Source organism: Pteropus medius, unplaced genomic scaffold, assembly GCF_902729225.1.
Source record: "Pteropus medius unplaced genomic scaffold, Ma_sr-lr_union100, whole genome shotgun sequence".
In the NCBI taxonomy this organism is placed as follows: domain Eukaryota; kingdom Metazoa; phylum Chordata; class Mammalia; order Chiroptera; family Pteropodidae; genus Pteropus; species Pteropus medius.
The window spans coordinates 47,350-73,912 of NW_024340699.1; the positions used below are offsets into that span (position 1 = coordinate 47,350).

The 26,563-nt window shown below is 40.3% G+C and overlaps 1 protein-coding gene and 1 pseudogene across 2 annotated transcripts in view; one reads left to right on the forward strand and one right to left on the reverse strand.

Annotated features, from left to right (window-relative positions):
• Positions 1-289: 289 nt before the first annotated feature.
• On the forward strand, positions 290-408 carry LOC120617178 (uncharacterized; annotated as a pseudogene).
• A 14,069-nt stretch (positions 409-14,477) lies between these two features.
• TIMD4 (T cell immunoglobulin and mucin domain containing 4) overlaps positions 14,478-26,563 on the reverse strand; it is a 32,890-nt gene continuing 20,804 nt past the window's right edge. For both annotated transcript variants that reach the window (XM_039876446.1, XM_039876436.1), the window contains 4 exons: positions 18,494-18,540; positions 16,941-17,034; positions 15,675-15,714; positions 14,478-14,728 (listed from right to left, as the gene is read on the reverse strand). In XM_039876446.1, coding sequence (XP_039732380.1) covers positions 14,644-14,728; positions 15,675-15,714; positions 16,941-17,034; positions 18,494-18,540 — 266 coding nt within the window. In that variant the 3' untranslated portion in view covers positions 14,478-14,643. The remainder of the gene's footprint in view (positions 14,729-15,674; positions 15,715-16,940; positions 17,035-18,493; positions 18,541-26,563) is intronic.

Genomic DNA, 26,563 nt, shown 5'->3' on the forward strand with positions numbered 1-26,563 from the left:
AGACACTAAGAAATAGGGAGGATATGGTGAGGTGTTTTCTTTAATTCAAGTACAGAAAGGAGAGAATGCGCTGAGGCAAAATTTTGAAGAAATAATAGCAGAGAATTTTCCAGAATTGATGTAATACACGAATGTATACTTTCAAGAAGTCAAGCACATCCTGAATAGGATAAATAAAAAGAAATCCAGACCTAGACACATTATAAGGAAACTGCAGACAACCAAAAACAGAAAAAAAATCTTTGAACAGTATGAGATAAAAATATTAACTTCAAAAGTGCAACTGTTAGTCTACGGCCATGCCACCCCGAACGTGCCCGGTCTTGTCTGATCTCGGAAGCTAAGCAGGGTTGGGCCTGGTTAGTACTTGGATGAGAGACCACCTAGGAATACCAGGTGCTGTAGATGTAAGTAAGTAAGTAAGTAGTAAGTAAGTAAGTAAGTAAGTAAGTAAGTAAGTAAGTAAGTAAGTAAGTAAGTTAAATGTGCAACTGTTAGACTGAAAGAAGCTTCTTCCAACAATAATAGAAACCAGAAGAGAGTACTAAGTTATTGTCAATGTGCTAAAAGAAACTGCCAACCTAGAAGTCTAAATCCAGGGAAAATATTCTCACTAGAATGAAAGCCAGATAAAGACATTTTAAGATACATAAAACCTATCAGAGATGACTACAAATAGACCTGTGCTAAGAAAATGCTAAAGGCTGTATTTTAGGCAGAAAAACAAAAATAAAACCAGATGGAAAGTCAGAAATTCAGAAAGAAATAAAGAGCAAAGAAAGTGGTAAAACTAAAAAAAAAAATGTCGAATGCAGAAAACATTATCATGTTGAATTAATAATTTTACACATAACTATAATTCACGATAACAGCATATATAGAGAGAGGACTAAATGGAAATAAGTGTTTTAAGGTCTTGGATGGTCTAAGAGAAGGGTGATGGTATTAACAGATTTTGATAAGATGAAGATGCATATTATCACTTCCAGAAAAAACATTAAAAGAATTAAAGTCAGTGTATAATTTTCAACCTAATAGAGAAAAAACGAGTTTAGAAACTATCAATCCAAAAGAGATTAAGAGAAAAAAGAAACATTAAGCATGCAGAACAAATAGAAAGCACAAAATAAGACTGTAGTTTTGAACCAAAATCATATCAGTCATTCACTTAAATATAAACAAATTGCTCTAGTTAAAGTTAAACATTGTCGGGGTGGAAAACAAATCTAATTAAATGTTATTTACAAGGAAAATAGGCATTTTCATAACAAAATTAATGAAGTATAAATTGGGAAAACACTTTGGAGGAGAATTTGGCAATAACTAATCTACCAAGACTTTAATTAAAAATAGACTTTAAAACACTAATGCTACTTATAGGAATTTACTCTCCAGCTGTGTTCCCATTAGTACAAAGAACTGTACGTGTAAGAATGCTCATTGCGTGTAGTCTGTAAGAGCAGAGGACTGGTCACAATCTATTCACCAATGGAATCTGGTTAAACAAATATGATACGTTCATAATAATATTTATAATGGTATTCAACACTTAAAAATAAAGTAAGTGGATTTTTCTGTGCTGATAGGAAAAGATATCCAAGATTTATTATGAAGTAAAAAAGAAGATGCCAAACACTTGTACACTATAAACCGTTTTTGTATAATAGAAGGAATACACACACACATACACACACACATATAATGCTTGTTCGTGAATAAAACGTTTGGGAAAAATACAAACACATACACAAAACAGGCAACAGTGATTTTCTCCAGGAGGAAGGGAAAGAGATAAAAAAGATTTAATTGTATAGCCAATTGTTATATGATAAAATAATACAAAATAATTTAAAATTTTTCTTTGGACGTGGTAAGAAGTTTTGCAATTGAAAGCCTCCCGTTTGGCTAAGACATTAATTACCTTTGCCCTCTCATTTTCCCTTTCTGCCTACAACACACACACACACACACACACACACTCACACTCACACTCACACTCACACTCATACAGATCATCCACAAAAGTCTTCCTTCTCCAGACAATATCAGAATCCTCTCGTGAACTATTCACACTTATAACAATATGCCAGCCAGCAATACAGGCCCGGAAAACTAATCACCACACGCTCAGTGTGAAGCAACTGAGTAAGATATTGCTGTTTATAAATGAACATGATCTTAGGTTGCATCGCAGAAAAACACAATGGCTTCTTTCTATTCTATGGTGGTCAGGCCCCTGCATTCATTTCAAACAACCTTATTTTTAACAGCTTTACTGAGATATAAATGACATGCCATGAATTCACCTATTTGTAAGTGTACAGTTCAATGGTTTTTAGAATATTTTGCAGAGTTGTGCAACCATAACTACCACCTAATTTTAGAACATTTTCATCACCCCACAAAGAAACATGTTCCCGTTAGCAGTCACCCCTCAACTCTAAATAACCTGCACCCTCAATCCTAAGTAACCACTAAGCTTTGTCTCTACAGATTAACCTGTTCTAGACATTTCGTAGAAATGAAATCATACAATATGTGGTCTTTCGTGTCTGACTTCTTTCACTTAGCATAATGCTTTTGAGGTTCGTACCTGTTATAGCATGACCAGTACTTATTTGTTCACTGCCAAACAGAATTCCATTGTATGGACATACCACAGTTTGTTTATCCATTATCAGCTAATGGACATTTGGTGTATTTCCACTTGAGGGCTATTATAAATAGTGCTACTATGAGCATTTGTGTACAAGTTTTCATGTGATCATATATTATTTTTCTTGGGTAGATATCTCAAAGAGGAATTGATGGATCATAAGGTAACTATGTTGAACACTGTGAAACTACCAAGCTGTTTCCTAAGCAGCTGCACCATTTTTGCATTCTTACCAACAATGTGTGAGGGTTTAAACTGTTCCATCACTCTGTCAACTTGCTATTATCTGTCTTTTTGATTACGACCACCCGTAGTGGGTGTGAAGAGGCATCTCATTATGCTTTTGATTTGCATTTTCCTAATGACTAATGAGGTTGAGCATCTCATGTCCTTATTGGTCATTTGTATATCTTCTTGGAGAAATTTCTATTTAAATTCTTTGCTCATTTTTAATTGAATTATTTATCATCTTAGTAACCCATTTGTAGAGGGAGCAGTGACAAAGCAGAACACAGATAAGGGAGAAAGGAAAACAGTGTTTTAGGAACAGGCAAAGAGAAGACTTGGAGGCAGAGAGAAACATGACCATTATCTTTAAACATCTGAAGCTGCCATATGAAAGAGAGACTAGAACTGTCCTTTTTTATTCCACATAGGGAAAATGGACTAAGAAGTGGAAGCCACAGAGAGGCAGATTTTTCCTAAGATATACTTTCTACCAGTTATAATGGATGGCTACCTGTGAAGGGTGTTGTAAAATGGACCAAAACATGAAAATAGAAATAGATCTTTCTTCATTCATTTGATGAATATTTGACAGTATAGTATGAGCCAAACACTGATAGCTGATGGGAATATTGAGAGAACAAGACAGATACATTCCCTGACCCATTTAAGCTCGCACCTTCCAACTTGACCTATGTGCTACTTTTGTTTTAGGTCCGCTTGAAGATATGAGTTTAAATGATTGCATGGTGTCGCATTCAAGGTACAGCAAAACCTTAAATAACCAGAATCCAGATAGAAACCAGAGCATTTTCCTTATATTCTTCATCACAGAGCAGAAGTAGAAAAACAACGAACCAAGATATAATGAGACGGATTTAAAACTGAAATAAAAAATAATCCAGCACACATCTTAGTAACAATAAACATTCAGTGCACTGTCTACATGCCACGTTCTGGTGTTTTTTCAATCATAATTCAAGTTAAATAGTGCCTTTGACATCTTCCAAGATCCTTCATCATACTGGGAGTACAAAGGGGTGTTTGTAAACAACAGCATAAATGAGAGGCAGGAAAGGATGGTAAATGACAACTATAACAGATGTGTAGAAGCCACAAGAGTGCTAGCATCACCTCAGAAGAATTTAGGATGGAATGTAGAACTAAGCCAGAGCCAAATCTCAGGCAGACAGAATGGTGCAAGAAAATTAGCTGTGAACCAGGAGCTACAGCTGAGGATGAGAACCAGTGATGAATTGGGCAGTATTGCTGAGGTTGACCATGGTGGATCAAGAAAGAGCAAAACCTGAGCACTGGGTCCAAAGACAAACAAAAGTAAAGCAGGGTGTGAGTTCAGAATAGGATAGCAAGACAAAGTGGTTAGGAATCGGGGAGGCTAACATAAGCACTGTTTGAACCTGGGCTTGTGAGTCACACTGTCAGGGGATCTGCTGCCTCCTGCGACAGAGCTCCACTGTGTGAGGGTATAAGAAATGCAAGTTGTAGGACCCAGTTCCAGACTCTGAGTCAGCATCTGTGGGGTTGGACCAGGTATATGCATTTTAACATAGTTGGTTCTTAAGCTCTCTACAGATGAGAACCGCAAACCAAAGGACATATATGCAGCTTCTGAGCAAGACCAGAAGGCCTCAGATTCAACGTTCCAGTTCTCCAAGTGCACTGGATGTAGCCTCGCTGGGGGCTCTACCGGTCCTGCCAGCAAGTTTCAGTAAACACACACTTCTCACTCTGAACTTGCTGGGGCTGGAGAATGGATTAACAACAGCACCAATATCACGGAGTGCCTACCTGTGCCAAGCACTGTGCCAACTGCTTTACAGGCACTGCTACGTTTAATGCTTGCTTACGAGAAGGTCTGATTATTATTCCCAAAATCTAGATGATGACGTCGAGACTAAGAAGCCAAGTGACTGGTCCTAGGCTGACTGGCTGCGCAAGAGCAGCTTCAGGTTCTGGGCCAGTCTGACTCTGAGAACTGTGCTCCGTCCAAACACCAACGCATTGCAAACTTTTCCAATAATAGTTTAAAAAGAAAAGGCTGGGGTGGGAGGAGGCTGTAGCATTAGTTGATGGTGAGTCTTTGGTTAATTATAAAACTCGTTTTCACCACAGCATGCCCAGGGTATTGAGGTGAAGCAAGACTTTACTGTCTTTTCTAATCAATCATCTTGATCCCCAAGCCAGAAGGTATTGTCAGGTTGTGTCATCTCATTCGAGCCTTTTTTTTTTTTTTTTTTTTTAATTTCCATCTCTGTGAAGAAGTATTTGAGATTAAGTTTGGGAAGAGATCGAAAACCAAAGCTCAGAGGAACAGATTAAAATGATGCAGAGGCACCCTGAATCAGGAGGAAAAAAATGAAAGGACTTTGTTGATGGAGCTGCTGAAGGGAGATAAGACACCAAGGGCCTCTCAGAGGGAGGAGAGAGGGGAAGGAAAGAAACAGGATGAAGGGAACAGAGATAAACAGGAAGGGAACAGAGATAAGAGGCAGCACAAGGGCAAAGCCGGGGAGGAGGATGGCGGGACCAGGGTTCTCTGCAGGAGAGTGGGGCCCAGGCCAGTTTCTTTTTTTCTTTTTTAAGTCTCTTAGGGTATATTTTAAAGGAGAGGAAGAGGCCCAATTTGTAGTATACTTTAAATGTTTGAAGCTGATCATTCAACCTGTATGCTTCATTTGGAGGTAAATCTAAAATCTGTTCAAGAATGTGAGACCCAAGCCCAAAGACCCTTTGGCTTCATGTCCTTCATACTCCCCCACCCATTTCCAGTTTGGTCATATTCAGACGAACAAGGAAAAGAGAACACCTAAAAGAGAACACATTTTTACAATTAAAGGGAAACCTAAAACTCTCAACTGAACAGTCCTTTCTACCTTGCCCTGGAGTATAATCACTGAGAGATCACCGAGGTACTTTATACTCCCGGAGGGGCCAGAGCACAAGGGGTAAGGCCCCAGGTTTTGGAGCTGCTCCAGAGTTTGAATCCCAGCTCAACTGCAGACTAGCTACTTTATCAAAGCTTGCATTTCCTCATCTGTCAAACAGGGATAAAACTGGCAATTCCTTCATAGATCGTTATGATTCAATAAAATAATGCAGGTAAAGTGCTTAGATAGTGCCTGGCATACAGTAAGTGCTCAAATCATATTAGCAATGACTACGAGCCCTGTTGTTAGTGCATAGCTGGGTGTGCTTGGTAGCCGCCTCGTAAAAATAGAAGTCCGTTAGATTGAAGAAGGATCGGGATGCTTAATTCTAGTCCTGTCTCACTCTTTATTGTAGGAACGCAGACAGTCACTTTACCCGCTTTCTGTTTCTACTTTTCTCCTCTATAAAATGGAGATGTGCCCTTCGTCTGACACAGAGTAGTACTATATGTTTGACAATGCTTGGAAAAGTATGAGACAGCATAGTAATGTAGAAGTGGTTATTTCCATTACTCTAACATTGCGCTTTTATCAAGATGGCCACTTTCTGCCAAGCTTATAAAGTTTCACTGTAGCTAACAGTTTTTGCTCCAAGGGCTGAATGTTTCCATCTCATTCTTCCATTGACTCCTGACACTGCCTCACAGGTACAGTTCCCAGCTTCAAGAAGGTTCGTGTGCAGAATTTCTAAACCTCTATCCTTTTTATCCCTTCATTCTTTTTGCTTCTCAGGTACTTTAGAAACAACCCAAATATTCGGAGTCATAAAATACATAATAAAGACAGAAATGGCTTTGCAGTCTGTGAGCTGCCTGGGAACAGGGATTGGGTCTTTCTTGATCATGGCTATACCTCAGCACCCAGCGGGGCCCTTTGGCCCACGGTTGACACTCAGTAAGCGTTTTTGGGATGAGTGAAAATCAAAATTTCAAGTTAAAAATCAAGCCACTCCCAGTTTCTTCTGTGCTGATTCTAAATTTTGGCTGAATGGCAGTGTACACAGCCTAGGAGCTGAGTAATGATTGGTGCAAATCATCCCTAGAAATCTCATTTCCCTTTGCCAAAGGGTAGACATGTGACCCATTAGATAGCCAATGAAATATATGGGGGACTCTTCTGTAACTTCTATGAAAAATTGACCATTTTGATAAAGATTTAGAGTTATACAAGGGAAAAAGTCCCATTACCATCCACCTCTTTCCTTCCTGCTTGAGATACTTTTGTGGAGTCCAGATGAGAGCTGTGGCAGCCATCATGCAACCATGAGGGAAGAACCAAGAAAGTCGCAGAGGTTCTAATTATCTCATCTTAGTAAACTTCGGAACTGACCCTGAAATAGGATTTCTCTTAAGATCTTGTTTCTCTTATGATCTTGGTGTCATCTCTTCATTACCCCTCTGATGTCGCTAAACAGAGACATCACCTTAACTCCCCAGACATTCCTTCTCCGTTTATCTTTTCTGTTTTCTCATTATCACCTTCCACAGACCAAATATAGGCATAACTCCAAGAGACTGCGGGTTGGTTCCAGACCACAGCAATAAGGCAAGTTTCATAATAAAGCAAGTCCTAATCATTTTGCTGGCAGAGGGTCTTACCTCCAACTTGTAAAAAACACATCTGTGAAGTGCAATAAAAATGAGGTATGCCTGTATTATATCTTGGTTTTTAAAGTATTTTAATGGGTCTTGTCCATTATCTTGTCTCCCCAGATCTTGAGCAGTTTTCTTGATCATTTCTTTGACCGAAATCATTTGGGGGTACTAGACCCACAAAAACTTGTAACTTTGGCCAAGAGTTATTCTAATTAACAACATTACTTTCTGGTGCTAAGGTACCTTCCTTTAAGAAGTAGTTTACAAACATTGCTCTGTATTAGAATTACCTGAGTTGCTTTAAAAAGGCCTGATGCCCAGGTCTCCCCCAGGCCAATTAAATCAGGACTTCAGAAGGGAGTCCAGCATCAGTATTTTTTAAGTTCCCCACATGACTCCAATGTGAAGCCAAGTTTGAAAAATCAATGTTTTAGATTAGTATTTCTCAATCTTTAATGTGTGTATGAATTGCATGAAGACCTTGTTTAAATGCAGATTGAGGGTCTAGGATGGGGACTGACATTCTGCATTTCTGACAAGCTCCTAAGTGATGACAATATTGCTACTCTGAGCCCCCCAGGGTCTAGGATCTAGATTTAGTTATCTACTCCAACGCTGGATCTGAACAAATGAAATTCCACTTGGGTCCAGTTGCAAAGTCACAGAAAAAAATGATCACTGCAATAAAGTCAGGAGCAGGGGCTGTGAACGAAAGAGCTCAGGGAGCTGTTGCTTTTGATCTTGAGTATAATTATGGACCTAGGTTGGCCAATGATACCAGTGTTTGCCCAGGACTGAGGGAGTCCCCAGCATGTGGGACTATGAGTTTTAAAACCAGGACGAGTTGCTCACCCTAGTTATGGGGGTGTTTTTTAAACAGCAGTAGAACACCCAAGCTTTGCACTTCCTCATTCTAATTCCTCTTTCTGGGAAAAACAGTTCACCATAAGGTCAAGAATGTGCTTGACAAGGTGGTTCAAGGAAAAGAAATGCTGAGTCATACATACCAAAAAGAACCTACTGCATATGATTTCAGAAGGGTAAATAATCAGCCAGATCTGCGTAGACTCAGAAAAATCCAAGAACAAGGTCACGACTCGGCCACAGTTAAGCCTGGGGTACCTGGTTTAGGTCTCCGCTCTGGCACTGGTTTACTGCGTAGCCTGGGGTAATTCAAATTCCCTCAACCTGGGCCTCAGTTTCACCAGCTAAAATATGGGAGTTGAATTGAAGGACGTGTAAGGGTCTTTCCTGCTCTCCTCCACACTCCTTCACCCAACTGTACATGCAACACGGACAAAGCATACAACAGCAAAATGGCACCTTTTCTGCTCAGTTAGAAAATGAACCCACCTCACCTGGTGGGCCCCCGCCTCCACTGCGCCCAGGCTTCCTGGGAACAGCATCAGCCTTCGTCTTTTTCAGGAGCATGCCCCCTCTCGGTCTTTTGTTGCTCAGAGAGCTGAGAATTCACCGTGCCTTTTTTTTATATATTTTAAGACTGTAACATGTTTACAAATCTAAATGAAACTGTTTTGGACCCAGTCTTTGGTTTTAAGTGGCTTCTTCCTTCTGCTCTTGCTTCCACTCAAGGAGACTACTTCTCAACTTTTTGTTTTCTTTAGAGAGACAAAGAGTCTCCCCAGCCAGCCATTGGCACGTTCCTGTTAACCTTTCTTTAAGCCTGGTGACAGCTGGTTTTGCTCTTCATGAGTCAGTTCAACACATTCCTATTTAAATGTGTCCCACCTGGCTTCATTAAGGTGCCTGCCAGGTTCTCTACTCACCGCTTCCTCTGCAAATGAAAATAAGATTCTGAGTAAATAATATGGGGACAAGGGAAGACTGAACTATAAAGGGGTGGGGATTGGAGAACCATTAAAACACTCAGGTTTCTGCGGATCTGAGTAAACTAAAATCCATTTGGGACCACAGGTTAATCCTGCAGTTCTGCATGCATGAAGTCTTTAATTAGGGCCCTCATGGTGAAGGACAAGGCAGTGGTTCAGAGTGTGGAGTCCTTCCTGCCTGGTTCAAGGTCTGGCTCTGTCACAGGGGGTGGGACTCTATGACCTCAGGTAATTTCCTTCCTCTATCTGTGCTTCTGTTTCCTCAGCTCCGAAAGCTGTCCCATTGGGCTACGGTGAGGATTCAATGAGGAATTGCCTTGAAACACTGAGTACCCAGAACATAGCGAATGATCCTGAAGAATTGTACGTTATCTTTCATTTAGTCTAGAAAGATTAAGGTCAAGGTTGTAGAATAAGATAGCTCTAAATCCTCAAAGTTTGTGGACAAAGCTGTATGAGCCAAGCCTCCATAGAAAACCTTCCTTGTGGCAATGGAATAACAACACTGCTTCTATTCGAATGCATTTCTTGTGTGTGTTTTGTTTCATTTAGGTTTTTAATCTGTTTAAGGGAAGAGAGTCTCTCCTGGGCTACTGCACACATTAGATACTAGGAAGTTGTTTGTAGATGGCTACCATTCACCCCGATAGCACATAGAAAGAGAGAAACAGCTTCATCAAAAACCTCCTATGACCAAAGAGTCTCTGTACAAGAATTAGATATTTATTAATTCATCATTTCGTAAAACCTCACCCCCAACTCCCAGACCTTGAGTCTCAAACTGGTTGTCTTGTTCTAGACCAAGGGTCCTCAGCTCTCAGGCTACAGACCAGTACTGGTCCATGGCCTGTTAGGAATTGGGCCGCACAACAGGAGGTGAGCGGCCAGAGAGAGAGCACAGCTTCATCTGTATTTGCAGCCGCTCCCCAGCACTAGCGAGACAGGATATCACTTGTAAAATTCTTAATCTTTTAGCAGGAAATGAAGTGGGACATCTCTGGCAGGGTTAATCTTTTTAGTAAACCTAGTTAAGTTTTCTTCCCTCCTTTCTTTGGAAAAAGGGCCTCTCCCTCAAATCTTGATAATTGCCCTGGCGATTCAAATCCTCTGGCTATTGATAAGGGTCATCAGCCCATCTTTAAGAAGAAATGATGTTAAGCCAGGCAGGGCCCTTAGAATCTCAAGGGGAGGGGACTTTAAGCCAAAGGTCTTTCTTTTTCCTCTTTAAGAAATGTATTAACCAAGCCTGTTTCTCTTTACTCACTTAATAGAAAAATCAATAAAGAAATTAATAGAGGTATGATTTAAATAACAAGTTTGTGTTTTCTTTTCCTTGTCTAGGAACTGAGGTGGCACTTTGGCAGGAAACCCAAGACCCCACCCTGACTGGGGCAGAAAGGAAAAGAGCTCCATGAAACCCCAGCAGTCAAGGACTACAGCCATTCTCAGCAGGAAGCAGATACAGAAGAAGAGACCGCCTGTCGCTCAACATCCATACTAATAATAAGAGGGTTCATGGCTCTTAGAAGAGAGGTAGGCAGGAAGTTAGTTAGGGGGTTTTGGGTCTGCCTGCAAAGACACTGAGGTCATCCTATCTCAGAAGGGGTCCGCCCTAATCTGCCCTCAATTAGGCAAGCCAGAAGGCGTTTTTTTTTTTTTGTTTTTTGTTTTTTTTTAACTCACACAAAGAAACCAGTAGGCAGAAATTAGGTATCAGTTTAAGCTAGTCACTCGCAACTGTGCAATGAAGACCTCAAAGACCTTCAACTCACCTGAGTCTCATTGTACCATCGTAATACGTATATACCCGGAAGTTCATTAATATCATTGACAGACTGAATTCTGGGAACAAACATGCACAGAAAGCAAAATAATGAATCACTGAGTCCTGTCAATCTTCACTGTCAATCACGGAAGCCCACTCCTCTAAGAAAAGTAAGCACTCACAGCAAAAATGGGATAAAAACCCTGAAGGCTTTGTTACCAGGCCTTTTGAGCCAGCTTCTCTTGCTCAGGCCCGCTTCCACGTCTGGAAGTGTACTTTCCCTTCTAACAAAACTTTTATTTTCTATTGCATTTTGGTGTCTTGCTCAATTCTTTGTTCGAGACATCAAGAACCTGGACGACGTGCTGAGAGACGGCCCCAATCTCCGATAACACTAGAATCACCACCTCAGCTCCACCTCAGATCATCAGGCATTGGATTCTCATAGGAGTGCCGGTCCCTGGTGCCAAAATGGTTGGGGACCGCTGCTCCACACCATAGCCAAGTGTTGCTTGCCCAGAACATTATTTTAACTTTGAATGTTAATGCCTTTAAGTGGACACAACACATTCCACGTTGTTACAGGCCACATCGCTTTCCATCACCCCACTCATTTGTATCAGCTGCCTGGTTTCTGAAGTCATAGGCATCTGTCAACCTAGCCTTCTTCTGGGGTGCTGCTTCTCTGCCCCAGTGTGGAAGTCAGAGATAGGAATCTCAGATCTGCATTTAGAACAGATACCTCTGCTACAACATGGAGAACAAACTGGATAGAGAAAGAAGTGAGGTTGTGCTGGCTGGAAAATTACTGCTTGGCTATCGCCCATGGGAACATAGGCTATCACCCATGGGAATATAACAGTCTAACAATAAACTTTCTGCTTCTGTACCCCCGCTTGCACAGCCGACTTGTGGGTTGACAGGTAGCGAATAGGAGAAAAATAGACCTTTGTGTTTAAGACAGAATGAGGAATGGGATTTAGGGCTTAAAAACCCTGTACCTCTACATTTCAGGGCTGCTTAATTTGGGGTCTGCATACCCCTGGCAGACCCAGCTGGCTGAATAAAGAGCGTGTTTCCTATAACTCACTGATTTCTGGTGGTCCGTGTGTCTTTCGGGGGCTGGCGGCTACAACAAGGTTAACGAGCATAGTCAGGAAGCTGCTGCAGGAGCCCAGGCAGAAAGCAATGCTATCTTCTGTGCAGTCTGTGCCATCGACCTACTTCCACCTGGACCTTTGCCTGTTGCAGCTGGAAACTCCCCACCTGGTGTGTGGCCACACCCGCCACCAGAGCTCTGGGTAAAAGAGAATCTTTTCTTGAAATCTTAATCTCCCTTTTAGGGATTATTACACTACAATAGTTCTTAAACTTTAACATGCATCCAAATCACCTGGAGGGCCTGTTAGAACACAGATTGCAGGGTTTCCCCATTTATAAGAGTTTCTGATATAGTAGGTCTGGGGTGGGGACAAGAATTTGTGTGTCAAACCAGTTCCAGATGATTTTGAGGCTGCTGGTCTGAAGTGCATAGTTTGAGAAACACTGAGCTAGAGCAGTGGTTCCTAGGCTCTGGCTGCACAGTAGAACCACTTGGGGCATTTAAAAAAAAAAAAAAAATTCAGATGCCCAGGCCATACCCTAGACCAATTACAGAAGAATCTCTTAAAGAGTGGGACTCTGGAATTGGCATTTTAAAAACTCTCCAAGTTAATTGCAATGTCCAGCTAAGATTAATAAGAACTACTAGGTGAGAGGCTCCCAGAGGCCATTATCAGTTCTAAAATACTTTGATTACTCATTTAAATGTTTCTTATTCTGACCAAGGAGCTTCAGGAATATACTAGGGAAAAGACTGAAGATGCCCCTCTTATAAAAACAGACAGATATTTATTGAGTTTACTTTCTGTTTAGGAAGTATATGCCTTCTTCTTTTTCTAGTCAGACCCAAGTTAATAGTGGCACTAATGGTGGTGGTGGTTCAGGTCATCAGGGAGCATGAGCTAAGTGTGGGAGGGGTGTATCATTGACTCACAAAATATTAGAACCTGACTATTACACAAAGTCATCTAGTCCAACTCCATTTTTCAGATGGGGAAACTGAGGCTCTGAACCTGCCTCTAAATCCATTTTCCCACTCAGTTTTCACCTTTGAGTTTAGCACACTAGTCAAGTCATTCCAGTGTCTTAGGCTAACATGGAGGAGCAAGTCAAGCCAAAACAAGAAGCTACCCACATGCTGCTTGTTGCTTCCTTCACTTAAGCCCAACCTGACACTCTGCTCAGCACCCAAAGAATGAGCCAGAAGACATGCTGCTCTTGGCAGGTTGTTTTCCAAGGGCTCAGGTGAGAGGAGGATTTTTTATTAACTGCTAGATCCGTGCGAGGAATCTACAGGCTGTACTAGTGAAGTAATGAGACTAATTTTTTCCTCTCTTAAAAGTGATGTCGGGAGGGTAGAAATACAAAAGGCAGTTTCTTTGAGAGACTGTGTGCTTATTTCATTATTGCTGCTATTGCCCTAAACATACCAGAAGTATATGAGGGAAATTGCTTTCAGGTCTGATCGACTTTCCACATCTCTGCCCAACCAGAGGCCTTTTTCACTCTTACACATTCTTTCCATCCATTCCTTCAACAACTGTTTGCTTTAATCCATCTCCCCCCAGTTCTTCGTGCTACCAGCTATTAAAATTTTTAAATAACTCTGTTTCTAATGAGGACCTCATTTCCATGAATTACATTTAGGGGGACTGGTCTGGGCTGCCTTACTGTTACATCCATGCGCTGGCCCTGGTCACATGTCCACGTCATTCACCACATTTTGTTTGATGGACTCATTTCCAAAATTAAATTCCTCGAGGAAGAATTAAGATGTGACACTATGGTCATCTCTAAAGACACCCAAATGTGAACAGAAAAGAATAGAAACCCAAGAAGTTTTAGCGGAGAGTCAAGATTGTGGTGCAGTTCCACGTTATTTCCTGCATTACTGATGACGCCCAGGCCCGGGGCTGCTCCTGCCAAACCCAGAGGGGCCACTGAACTCTGAATGTTTGACACAAAAAAAGGAGACAAATGCATGCCAGGCAAAGGCAAGTAGGATCCGGAAGAGACCAGAAATTGTGTCCCAGAGGCAAGGCGATTTGGGTGAGACATAGGGTTCTCCTTCCAATATCTGGAGCACTACTAGGTAGAAGAGGGTTTAGACACATTCTGTGTAAGCACAATGAGTTCAACTAGGACCCACTGGCAGATGCTATCTGGAGAGAGACACTGTTTTACATATTTCTAAATCTCGGAACTGTCCTGAGATTAAATGAACTCCCTTAGGTGTGGTGATGAGCTCACCATCAGTGACCGTGTTGGAGCATACTGGGAAGATTACTTAACGGTGATGCTACAGAGGAGATTAAAGCACAGAGCAGAGAAGGTGTGGCCTCTAAAGTACCTTTCATTTGCGAAACTAAAGCAAGGCTGGCTCAGTAACACCAATGGAATAGACTGACTTTTTTAAAACAGACAAACAAACAAACGTTCTAAGACTTATTTTAACAATTCACACATCATGCCTCTGTCTTCAATCCTAAGAAAAAATGGCACATTAGAGTGCGAAAAGACCATCTTCATCTTCTCTTCCATGCTGTATGTCATCTAGGACATCTTTATTTTCTTCAACGTTGTCTAGCCTACAAAGAGAAAAGAGGCTGATAATGGGAACCACCAAGACCGGAAGTAAATGGATGCTGCTAAATTACAACCCAACTAACTAAGGCTGTTAGAGTTAAAAGTGCTCAGGGTTCATGCAGTCCAAGCCTCTCATTTCAGATGGGAAAACTGAGGCCACAGAGGGGATAAAGGGCTTTTGCTATTCTGTCCTAAGAGGCAATTTAGAAGTTTCTATATTAGAAAATATAAAATCATGGTCTAACTGTTTATTTACAAAAAAAAAAGATCACCAAGTATGACCTTAGAAAGTCATCTCATTGAGCCTCGGTTTCCCTGAAAGCTTGTTAATATTTATTTGTTAACAGATAGTGTAGCATTGATGCAATCATTAAGCAAAGGCAAGGTCTTCATCATGGTTTACACCAAATCTTTTCATCTTTTCCAAAAAGTTATAGAACAAGATAGATATCCGAAAATCCTTTTGTAGGGTCTCTTCAAACAAAAAAAAAAAAAAAAAAAAAAAGACTCAAAAACCTATGGTCTAACTGGGCAGAGGAAGCCATATTCCAAGAATGCTAGTCCACTATTTTTTTTTCATTTTCCATACTTCCATCCCTTCATTAACTGTAGTTTAACAATGTCCTTTTAAAGTGAGTTGATCAGATTTGAACAAAGAATTTCTAGCAGAGAATAGAATGATATATCACCTTCTTTCTTTTGTATGCCATACTTCTATTAATGCAACCTGCCTTTGTATTTGCACTTTGGACAAACATAATAGTGTTAACCAAGACTGAGGTTAGGGTGAGCTAAATCTCCATGTCTTTTTCACCTCTAATGTCCCATCTCTTCAACCCTGTAGTTAATCAGAACACAAGCACAAGTCATTAAACCACTGAGTAGTGGCTAATCATTTGTAACAGCTTGTACTATCATTACAGCGATCAGTCATGCAAGATGAATTACCTTGTGTGTTTCTGGAAGCAATTGGTTTTCATGACTTTCCCTGAAAAGACAAGGCCACAGTATAAGCAGAGTGCTATGCTAGAACATTTGAAATGCTGGGGGAAGCCCAAAACTACCTTATAAAGAAAAGAGGTGGTCCAAAGGTGAGAATTTAGGAACTGGCTTTGGCAGGGGAAGCCATTCCTTCTCCTGGATCAGATGACTGCATCTTTCGGCTTCTAGGCAGTGCCCACCAATTACAAAGTTGTTCCAACATCATAGGCAATGGTGTTAAGCTGCTTTACTTTTGAGTCATTTGCCCACCCAGAATGGATTGAAAACATTTCTTTATGAGATGTTCCCAAAATTTCCAAAACCGTGACATGCCTTTGTGTGAGGGCTAATGATAGGCTTCCACTAAGTTCCAAACTCACCAGGGGCGGGTTTTGAAATACATGTTTCACTATGTTGCTCAAACAGGCTGAGATGGTCTTATCTCCTCTCTTACTTCCTTGGGACAGTTTCCGTTAACAACTACAGAACAATTTTTATCCCCATTTTACAACAGGACCAGGAGCACATACCTATACCTCGCATGAAAACTATAAACTCTGCTTCTTTACTCCTTTTTTTTCAATGTTTTAAAACTTCTTTTAAAGCATGGGGGAGAGCGATGAAGTGCAAGGTCATGGACCAGCTAGAATCTAATGACAACTATGGACTCTGCCTTTGAAAAATGCAGGTAAAGACATAAAAGTACTTTTGGACATGATGTCGAGGGATTCATTTGTCCCCTAAGTTCTATCTGTGGACCCTAGGTTAAGAAAGCACGTTTTAAGAGAACAAATAAGAGGACTGGGGGCTATTCATGGCTTTCTTCCTGGGGCAATCCTAGCCAGAGGAGGAGGCTGAGCTAGGGTTTCTTCCACCCCAAAACAGTGACAATAGTCACACTTTCCCCTACGGCAGTAATGACCTCGGAATGAGTTAGGTGCCTCAAGTGTAGCCTCAGGACTGACACATAATACTGTCCAACAAATGAAACGCTCTTAATTTTTTTCTTTTCCAAAATATAACTCTGTCAGGAGGATGATACAGAATTCTTTAGCACCTTAGAGAAAATGAGTTTACCTGTCACCTCTTTGACCAGGATGGGGACAACAACAGAACTTGGACTCTGGGGAATGGAGAAAAGGGGCAGGGAAGCAGAATCAATCTACTCCTGCATCCTCCTGGGGTCTCCACAGCTCTGAAAGGCCCCATCCCAACTGGTCCTGCCCTCCTTACCTCGAAGGAAGAACGCCACAGTCAGTACACACAGCACGAACCCCAGGGAGGGAACAATGATCAGCAGCAGGTCAGAGTTGTCAGCCATTATGCTCTGGTGAGACACAGGGAAGAGCATTGGGCCACCTGGAATGCCATCCGTACTGAGTTTCCCGTCCCAACCATACTTTCCGATGACCAGCAGCTTCACTGCTCCTAACTATCTTTTGCCCAATGTGTCTAAAGATCAAAACAAAGCTAACCTTACAAATCAAAAAACAATTTTTTTTTTCATCTCTGAAATCTTGAAACATTTTATCCAGACCCTCAAATTTTCCTAAATCTTAGACATCAGGCAGGCACATGGGCTGCAGGGATCTGAAGGTAAAAAATTACTGCCGCGAGCGGTGTTCTCCATTATCAAGTCACTTTGCTGGCCATCACCTAAATCCTCTAAGGGCTAAGCTCTCCCTAGCCCTGTGCAGTTCTTCTCAGGGCTGACTTAGCCATCTATAGGCAACAAGATTAAAGAGCAAACAGAACTCAATTTCACATTTTCTGCAGCAGTGGTTCTCAAAGTGTGGCCAAGGGATTCATGAGATTAAAATGGCTTTCATGAGACATTATGTTCTATTTTTGACTGTCATTCTCTCACGAGATGTACGATGGAGTTTGTCTCCTAGAGGTTACGTGACGTGTGATGTGAGGATCTCATCGCTCTGATGATGGAATATGTAAGCAGATATATTCCGTCTGTCTCCTATTAAGCCAGACACTGAGATTCGTAAATATAAAATGATGCCACTTTTCTCACTAATGTGTTTCCATTTGGCAAAATGTAGTTATTTTTTATAAAAATGCACGTTATTTATGTTAACGTGTAATGGGTTTGTTATTTTTTTTGTAAATGAATAAATATTGTTTATAATTTCTCAGTTTTAATTTTAATGAGTATAAAAGGGCCTTGACACCAAACGGTTTGAGACGCACTGCTTGGCAGGCAGCACCCAGCCCTTGTGGGGGCTACACCATATCCCACTGCCCAGGCCATGCTCCATTCCCTGTCACATTCCCAACACAGCAGCAAGGACAGGAAAACAATCTCTCTGAGGAGAGAAAAGAGGAAAAAGAAAGAAGAGATGGGGGACCTTCACTTTCCTTTATAGATGTCTATACCGCCTAAAGTTTTTACTTAATGGGGCTTGAATCACTTTGTAATCATAAACATTAATGAAGGGTACTCTCAAAAAATCAGAGGAACCCTGGTGGCAGCTGTCGATTCTGCAAGGTGTTACCAACCCCAGGCCACACAGAAAGGAACGCACAGTGGTTTTCCATGTTTTTGTATTTTTTTTTCTTTTTTCTTTTCAAAGCATCTGCACATATAGAAGTAACAATATCAACATTATTTCTGCCAAAAGTACAAGTATACAAATTTCTTAGCTATTTCGGAACAGCCGTGATGCATTTTGCCACTTAGATATATCTGCTCTCCCTCGTCCATTTCTGCAAACCTCTACTGAGATTTTAAACATCTAGGTCATATACTTCAAACACGTCGCAAAAATGTTTACCTGTCCTATTTCGACTTTATTTTGCTCAACAGTTGCCGTCTCAGATGCTGGGAAGAAAAAGAGAAGAAATGTTTACATTTCCTGTGGGAGAATAAAATACTGCATTGTGAAATAGGCATTTGAAAGCTTATCTGGAATGTCAGTTGATGTGCTTAATCTTTTAATCTCATTTTTAAATACAATTTGTTATGACGTGGTTTTATCTAAAAGCTCATCTGCTACCCAACATTATCCCACTGGAACATGCCCATTTTATAGATAGGTAGAGTGAGGCGTTAGGCCAGCAGGCAATGGGGTCTAAGTTTTCTGTAGGCCCCAGCAATGCATTCAGGATGTTTATCCAGCAAGAAAATTTGTCATTCTATCAGTTAACAAATATTTATTGAATATTATTCATAGGCCATGCACTTATTCTAGCTGTACCATTGACCTTGTTAATGAAATTTACAACTTAGTGCAGAAGACAAAATTTAAACAAATAATGTGAATAGTTGAAAAATGATTAGTTACAATTATGCAAAATTCTGAGAAGAAATAGTATAAGGTACCATAGGGACATACCCCGAGGATGGCTGCCCTCTCATGGGTGGTCAAGGAAAGCGTCCTTGAGAATGTGGAGTTTAAGCCAAGACATGGAGTCATTTATACTGATTGTTGAGTTCAACAAGGGAAACACACTGAGGCTCTACCAAGTGCTAAGCACTGTTCTAGGCACCAAGAATGCTGGGATGCCTTTGGCATGATGCCACCCTCACAAAATTTATAGTACATTAGAGAAGGGAGACCAGAAGGTTATTCCAGCCTAACAGGCCAAGGGTAATGATGGAGTGTGGACAAGCTGCTGGAGAGGGTGGGCAGAGGAAGAGGCGCATAGGCCAATGCTATAGTTTAGTGAGAACTATTGGAATTAAGCTCCATGAGGACAGTGCCCCTTTTTACCTGCTCAACAGTGGGACCCTGACACTGCCTGGCACATACTTGGTGCTCAGTAAATGTTTGTCAAATGAATAGCACCTGAACTGAGTTAAAGTTGTATAAGAATTAGCAAAGAAAGATGGTAAAGGCCTTTTAGGCAGAACAGCATCAGCAAAGCTATGAAAGCATGAAACAGTTTGGTTCCATGTCAAACGGCAAGCAGCTGTGAAGATATAAAATGAGGAATTGGGAGTGGCAGGGGACAGATTGAAGTGGCAGGAACCAGGCAAAGAAGGCCTTTTTTGTGTGTGTGCCGGTAAATCTCTATTTAATTCTGTAAGAAGTGGGAAACCACAGAAATGTTTTGAGCATGTCATGGTCCAGTTAGGAGGATGAGGATTGATCAGCCAAGATGGGATTATCATTTGCTTCTGGGTCTGAAATTCAGAGCTAGTAGAAATGAAGAGAGAGATTCCAGAAATACCCGAGGGAGATCAACAGAATATGGACATTGAATATGGGGATGAGAAAGAGACAACAGTCTCAGATAACTCACAGGTTCCTATCCGAGATGCTGATTCATTGCCTGACTGTCCCTAAGACCGGGGACAGTGGAAACAGAGCAGAAAGGTACATGTGGGAGGGAAAGGTGACAAGTTCAAATTTAGAGTCATTGCACGTAAGGTACCTGAGGGAGACACGCAAACACTATTCGCCTAACAAGTAGTTGATGGGTTTGAATCTGAATCAAGATTTAGTTGGAGATACTGATTTGAGAGTCATCAGTATCCAGGGAACAGTTAAAATCCTCGGAGTGTGTAAGAAATCCAAGGACCACATGTCCAGACAGAGAAAAACAGGCATCCTGAAAAACCTAGCTCTTAAAAGGCAGAGGAAGCAGAGAAAGAAGCAGAAGAAACGGACAGAAAATGAGAGCAGTGTCACAGAAATCAGGGCAGGAGAAAATGTCCAGGAAATCCAAGAAAGATGCAAAATCATATGTGCAATAAAACCTTCTGATAGAAACAGAATATAATGGCGCATATAGATAAAGCCTGAAGAGAATAAATATCTAGGCTAATAAATACTGAAACTGATCATTTCCCCCAAGTTTCCACATACTCAAGGCAAAAGGAGAAGTGTGATCAGTTTTGTAAGGCTCATAGTTTGGTACAAGAGAGCTTATTTGTTGGACAAGAAAAGTGACTTGTTGAATGCCTAGGAGCATAAAACTCCAAGGGAGAAATTCAGCATGTTTTCAAATCCTAACTCAGTTATGGTTGTTTTTCTCTCTGCTATTATCCCTTAGAGCTAGAAATTGCAGGTAAGAATTTAAAACTCCTACCCCTTTTCTGTCAAAATCTTGTTGTATTACAATCATCTGTGATGGATAAGCCTGAAATTGAAACTATCAAAGAGAAACACCAGCCTGGGTCAGTTTTGTCAGAGCTAATCTGTATTTTAAATTGGAACCGTCAAACGGCAAAGACATCTTACAAACACAAACACCGCCAAGTGATACCTAGTAGCACTTTTTCTTCTTCTTTCTCTTCAGAAAATGCCAAAAGCCCCAGTGGGAAGCACTGCAAGGGCCACAGTGTTATACACCAAATAGCAACGAGAAACACAAATCAATGGTGTCTTCCTCCTCGTGAAAAGTGGTGGTGCTGAAGGGGCGGAGGTGAGACAAGTCAAGACTATTGGTTTCCTTGTCTGTTGTCTGTGCTCTCCTGGCCTCTACATGCTCAAGGCCCTGGATTTTGATACTATAAATACCTTCAGGCAAAGGCAGGAGCCCCCTAGAACTTTCAAGAAAAGCGATTCCGTAAGAAGGAAATTGTAATGGGTTAAATATTGTCCCCCCGAACTCCCATCCCATCGTGTCCTCCTGGAACCTCAGATAATGATCTTATTTAGAAATGGGGACTTTGCAGATGTAATTAGCTAAGGATCTTGGGATGAAATAATCCTAGATTTAGAATAGGCCCTAAATCCAATGGCTGGTGTCCTTATAAGAAGAGGCTACAAAGAGAGACACAGAGAAAGTCATGTGAAGACAGACAGAAATTGGAGTGATGCTGCTCCAAGGAGTCCTGGGGCATTAGAAGCTGGAAGAGGCAAGGAAATGTTCTCCTCTCCAGCCTTGGGAGAGAGTTTGGCCCCCATTGACAACTTGATTTCAGGCTTCTAGACTCCAGAACTGTGAGAGAATAAATTTCTGTGTTTTAAGCCATCTGCTTTGTGGTACTTTGTTACGGCACCCCAGGGAAACTAATATGGGAATTAAAGGGAATTGACACACAAAAGATGAGAGTGGCCTTTGATGGGGGTAACCAGGCCTAAGAAAGAGTCAGAAAATGGGTGCTGAGCACAGGTTAAGAAGACTAATTCCAATCGAAGGGCCTAGCATTGAACTCAAGAGTATTAACCTAATGCCATATTATTACGAACATTCTGTTGAACACTTACTCCTCAGGAGCAACCCTGTGAGGCAGACACTACCGCATACTGCCAGTCAAAAGACTGAGGCTCAGAGGGTTTAGGAACATGATCCAGGTCAGACAGGTTGTAGATAGTGGAGCTGGGATTTGAACCCGTCTGATTGACATCAACACCTGTGCTCTTAAGGACCTCATTACCCTGGAGCTGAAGCACAACTGTACCATGTACATAGCATGGTATGCAAGAAGGATGCAAGAAGAAATGTTTGGTACCATGATTTGCATTGAATCTAGAAAAGGGATGGTACAGAACAGTAGTCTCCAAGGAGGGCTCGGTCCTCACCCTGAGTGGGCAAGGCCGTCCACTGGGCGTGGGGAAGATGAGCGCACCTATTTATATTTATTTAAATTTCACCCTTTAAACATTTATTTGGGAGGGATACATTTCAAAATGTATATATTAATATGAAAGTGTATGAATAAATTATCAATAAATGTTTTACTAAGAAGAATACATCTCGTATAGAGAAGAATGAGTCATTTGTCTCTCAGTTTGGAGACTATGGTGGGCAGAATAATGACACCTGAAGGTGTCCACAACCTAATCTTCAGAATGTGTGAATATATTACCTTAAAGAGCAAAAGAGATTTTGCAATGAAATTATTAAGTCAAGGATCTTGAGATGGGAAGACTATCTTAGATCATCCAGTGAGCCCAGTATAATCAGAAGGATCTTTTTAAGAGGGAGGCAAAATGTCAAATTTTGAGTATGTGATGATGGAAGAAGAGGTCAGAGAGAGAGATTTGAAGATGCTCAATTGCTAGCTTTATAGATGGAGGAAGAAGCCCCAAGCCAGGGAATGCAGGCCATTAGAAGCTTGAAAATTTGGTAAAGAAATAGATTCTCCCCTAGAGAATCCAGAAGGAATGCAGCCCTGCCAACATCTTGATTTTAGGACTGCTAACCTCCAAAACTGTAAGGTGTAATAAATCTGTGTTGTTTTAAGCCATGATGTTTCTGGTAATTTGTTATAGCAGCAACAGGGAACTGATACAGACATGCTGGTCACTAAGATGCTCCAAGAGAGCAGTGGCTCTGGGGATGGGCGCAAGGAATGAAAGGAAAACCGATATCATTTAATAGTTTTTGTATGCTTTGTACATTTGCCATGTAATGCATATTATCAATTTTAAATTAATTGAAATGTAATAACAACAATGAAAGAATCTTAAAATCAATCGCACTTTTCCCAGGTTCATGTACTATTCACCAATACTTCTGCTTAATATTAGATTTTCCTACAGAGTAAGAATGCATTTACATAAAAATACCAAAATATGGACCCCTTGGAAGATAGAGTTCTCGCTGCAAATTAGAAAATTAGCTTGCTGGTTTCGTTTTAGGCTCTTGAGTTCTTTGTGGGCATGGGTACTCTGGCAAAATAAAATTTCTGTGAAACTTAACCCCTGACCTTGGAACACTCTGAGGTTGTCACTTGGCCTTCCCCATGCTTTACCATTCTTAAGCATTTATCGCAGGTTTCCTGACTCTGTGACCTTGGGCAAGATGCTTCCTCTCTCTGAGCCACAGTTAAATCATCTGAAAATGCTGATATTTTTACCAACTGATCTTCTATATCTTTTTTAACCTTCATATTTCTAAATGATGCTTTATGAAGAATTTGAATGACCTGCGAAAATTATCATTACATCGTAATTTTTATAAAGGACATAAAGCTACTCTTAGAATAGAAAATGAGTATGTAAACACTTAAAAATATGTACACAAATAACTGCATACCTCCTACTTCCCAAAGAAAACTAAAAAGAAATGCCAAAGGCAAAATACATCTGACTTTGAATAGAATTATTGTAGGCATTTAAATTTTTTCTTAGTAGTATTTTTGTATAATTTCTAAATTTTCTCAAATGTAAAAATTTTAACTATAAAGTATTCTATGTATCATGCGTTAATCACTGGAAACTCTCTAAGATGCCTGCGTCAAGAGCTAATTCTCAGGGTGTGTGTCACTTCTCTGAAGCAGTGCCACAGTGACCTTCTAAGCGAAACTTTGAATATAGGTGTTAAAAACACGTTGGCTCGCCACCAAAGACAGGCTGGGTGGTACTACTAGAAAACAGGCACCTACCTAGATCTAAGAGTGCTGACCTGTAACAACATACAGGAAATAGATATATATTGGTTGTTTTTGTGGATCAAAAAGGGTTTGTTTGTTTGTTTTAAATAACAAGTACCTATAAAAACTGGTGAAGTCCACGTAGGGATTAAAGACTAGTTGGTTGCATTGTACCAATGTCAATTTCCTGGTTTTGATGGTGTAATGTAAGATTTACCAGTGGCGGAAGCCAGAGGAATATATATAGACCTCTCTGTACTATTTTTGCAAGTACGCATGAGTCTAAAATTATTTCAAAATAAAAAGGTTTTTAAAAATAGTTTAAGTATCAGCCACTTCATATGGTTCAATTTAATATATACGTGATACATAGTAGCTTTGCAGTCAAGATTTGCTGAATGAATTTTAAAATGAGTTTAAAACAGTATAGAATGATTTTGCAAAAATTTACAAATTTTGTAAAATAATAGTGATCGATGTTACTATGTTATTAAAAAAATGATCTGAGAGAATATGGCTCAAACTTAGAGTAATTAACTCTTTATCTTGGTAATTTGGAGCAGGGTGGAGGTACAGTGGAGGGTGAGCGATGTTTGGAATACAAGGAACTTTCACTTTATAGTATTTTAACTTTTTCTTTTACAAGAGCATGTATTTATTTCATAATATGGAAAAAAATGTTTAAATGTTCTAACTATAGTATAAAAAGACCATCTTTAGCTTCAAAGGATTTATAATCTAGTAGGGCAGGAGGCAATACTCAGTGAATATTCAGGAAGAGCCCTATTGAAATAGACTCATCTCTGCCCTTTCTAAGGAATGTGTCCTGTATCTGGATGGTATTGGTCAAGGGTTGGCCAGAGGGCCAAATCCTGGCTGCGGCCTCTTTTTGTACAACCTGAGAGCTCTGAGAGCTAAGAATCATTTTTATATTTTAATGGTTAGGAACAAATTCGAAAGAAGAATGACATATAACACATGCAAACTGCAGGCAATTCAAATTTCAGTGTTATTTAATAAAGTTTTATTGAAGCACGGTGATGCCTGTTTGTTTATGTGTGTGTCTAGCTGCCTTTGCATTAAAAAGGCAGAATTGAGTAGTTGTATCAGAGACTGCATGGCTTGCAAGGCCTAAAATATATACTATTTGGCCCTTTACAGAAAAGTTTGCTGGTATAGTCTACTGGTGCAAAAACAACACCTGTGGAGTCAGGGAATTAAATGTGTTACATCTGAACTCAGTTTTACTCTTAAGACCCTCAGATCTTCAGACCTTAGGGTGGTGAGGGATTTTCTCTTCAAGACGGTTATGCCTAAGGCGGTAGACTAAAACCCACCCTCTCGCTCACTCAAATAAAATCACTTGTTATATGCGGTTTCAGATTGGCACTGCATTTTTAGAAAATCTTTTAAGAATCCATTTTGAATATCACTGCTGTTCCTTTTCCATTAGTGGAAATTTGCTTCAAAATTACTGGAAACTCCCTCTCAAAATCAATTTGAGCACTACTGTGTGCATGGTACAGTGATAAACACTTCACATAAATTGTCTCATTTAATGCTTACAAAACTCATTTTATAGATGTGTAAACTGAGGCTGAAAAAGTTTTTATCATTTGCCCAAGGTAACATAAACCATCAAGGAAATTTGAACCCAACTGTAACAGACTCAAAAAATCATGATTGTAAGCACTCTGAGAGAAAAGAAAAAGAGCATGTTACAATCCTGTTTTAAACACAAACTCTAATCAGCGGGCTTCATGCCAGAAATCAACTGGAAATAAAAGCTCGCTATCTCCTCAGTGGATAAATTTTAAAACTCATATTATATATGTTGACTCGTCATTAAATTCATAGACACTGGGACTCATCTGTCTCCATTTTTTAAACAAATTTAGGTCCGAAATAAGTCAATTCAATGATACAATCTTAACACAATCCTAGAATTTTAAAAGTGAATTTAGAAGCCTTCGGAGTTTCTTTCGTAGTTAGCATTGGCTTATGCTGCCCCCTTCTGGATCACTGGTTGAATGGTCTTAAAAATCCAAAGGCTAGCAAAAAGGATCCAAAAATCGCAATCTGAATATTTTAGAGTTGTGAAGAATTTGAAATTATTTCCTCTGATTCCTTTTTTTTTGTAATCCATAGAAAAACTAAAATCTAGAGAGAGCATTTCACTTGCTCCAGGTTCCACAGTAATGAGTTACAAAGAAAGAGACTAGAATCCATGTTTTCTGACTCTGCCTGGCAGCACTAAAGCAAATCTGGAATTTCAAAATGCCTTTGGAAAGTAGAAACACACATTTATTGAATTCACCTCCTTCCTTTAAATTTTGGGAACCTCCATGTGTTTTTAATATATAGAATGACCAAAAAGAGCGAGCAACTCTACACTTAAATCGAACAATCAACAGGGCGTTACATACGTGAGTCAGGTGTTCTTTGGCTGGAAGGGCAAAATTGCGTGAGGTCCTTTTTTTTAATTTTGAAAAGGAACAGAGAGCAAATCATTTTGGCACCCGATGTGATTCAGAAAGAGGAAGGAATGATGAGATGACTTCACAGTTCACGTTGA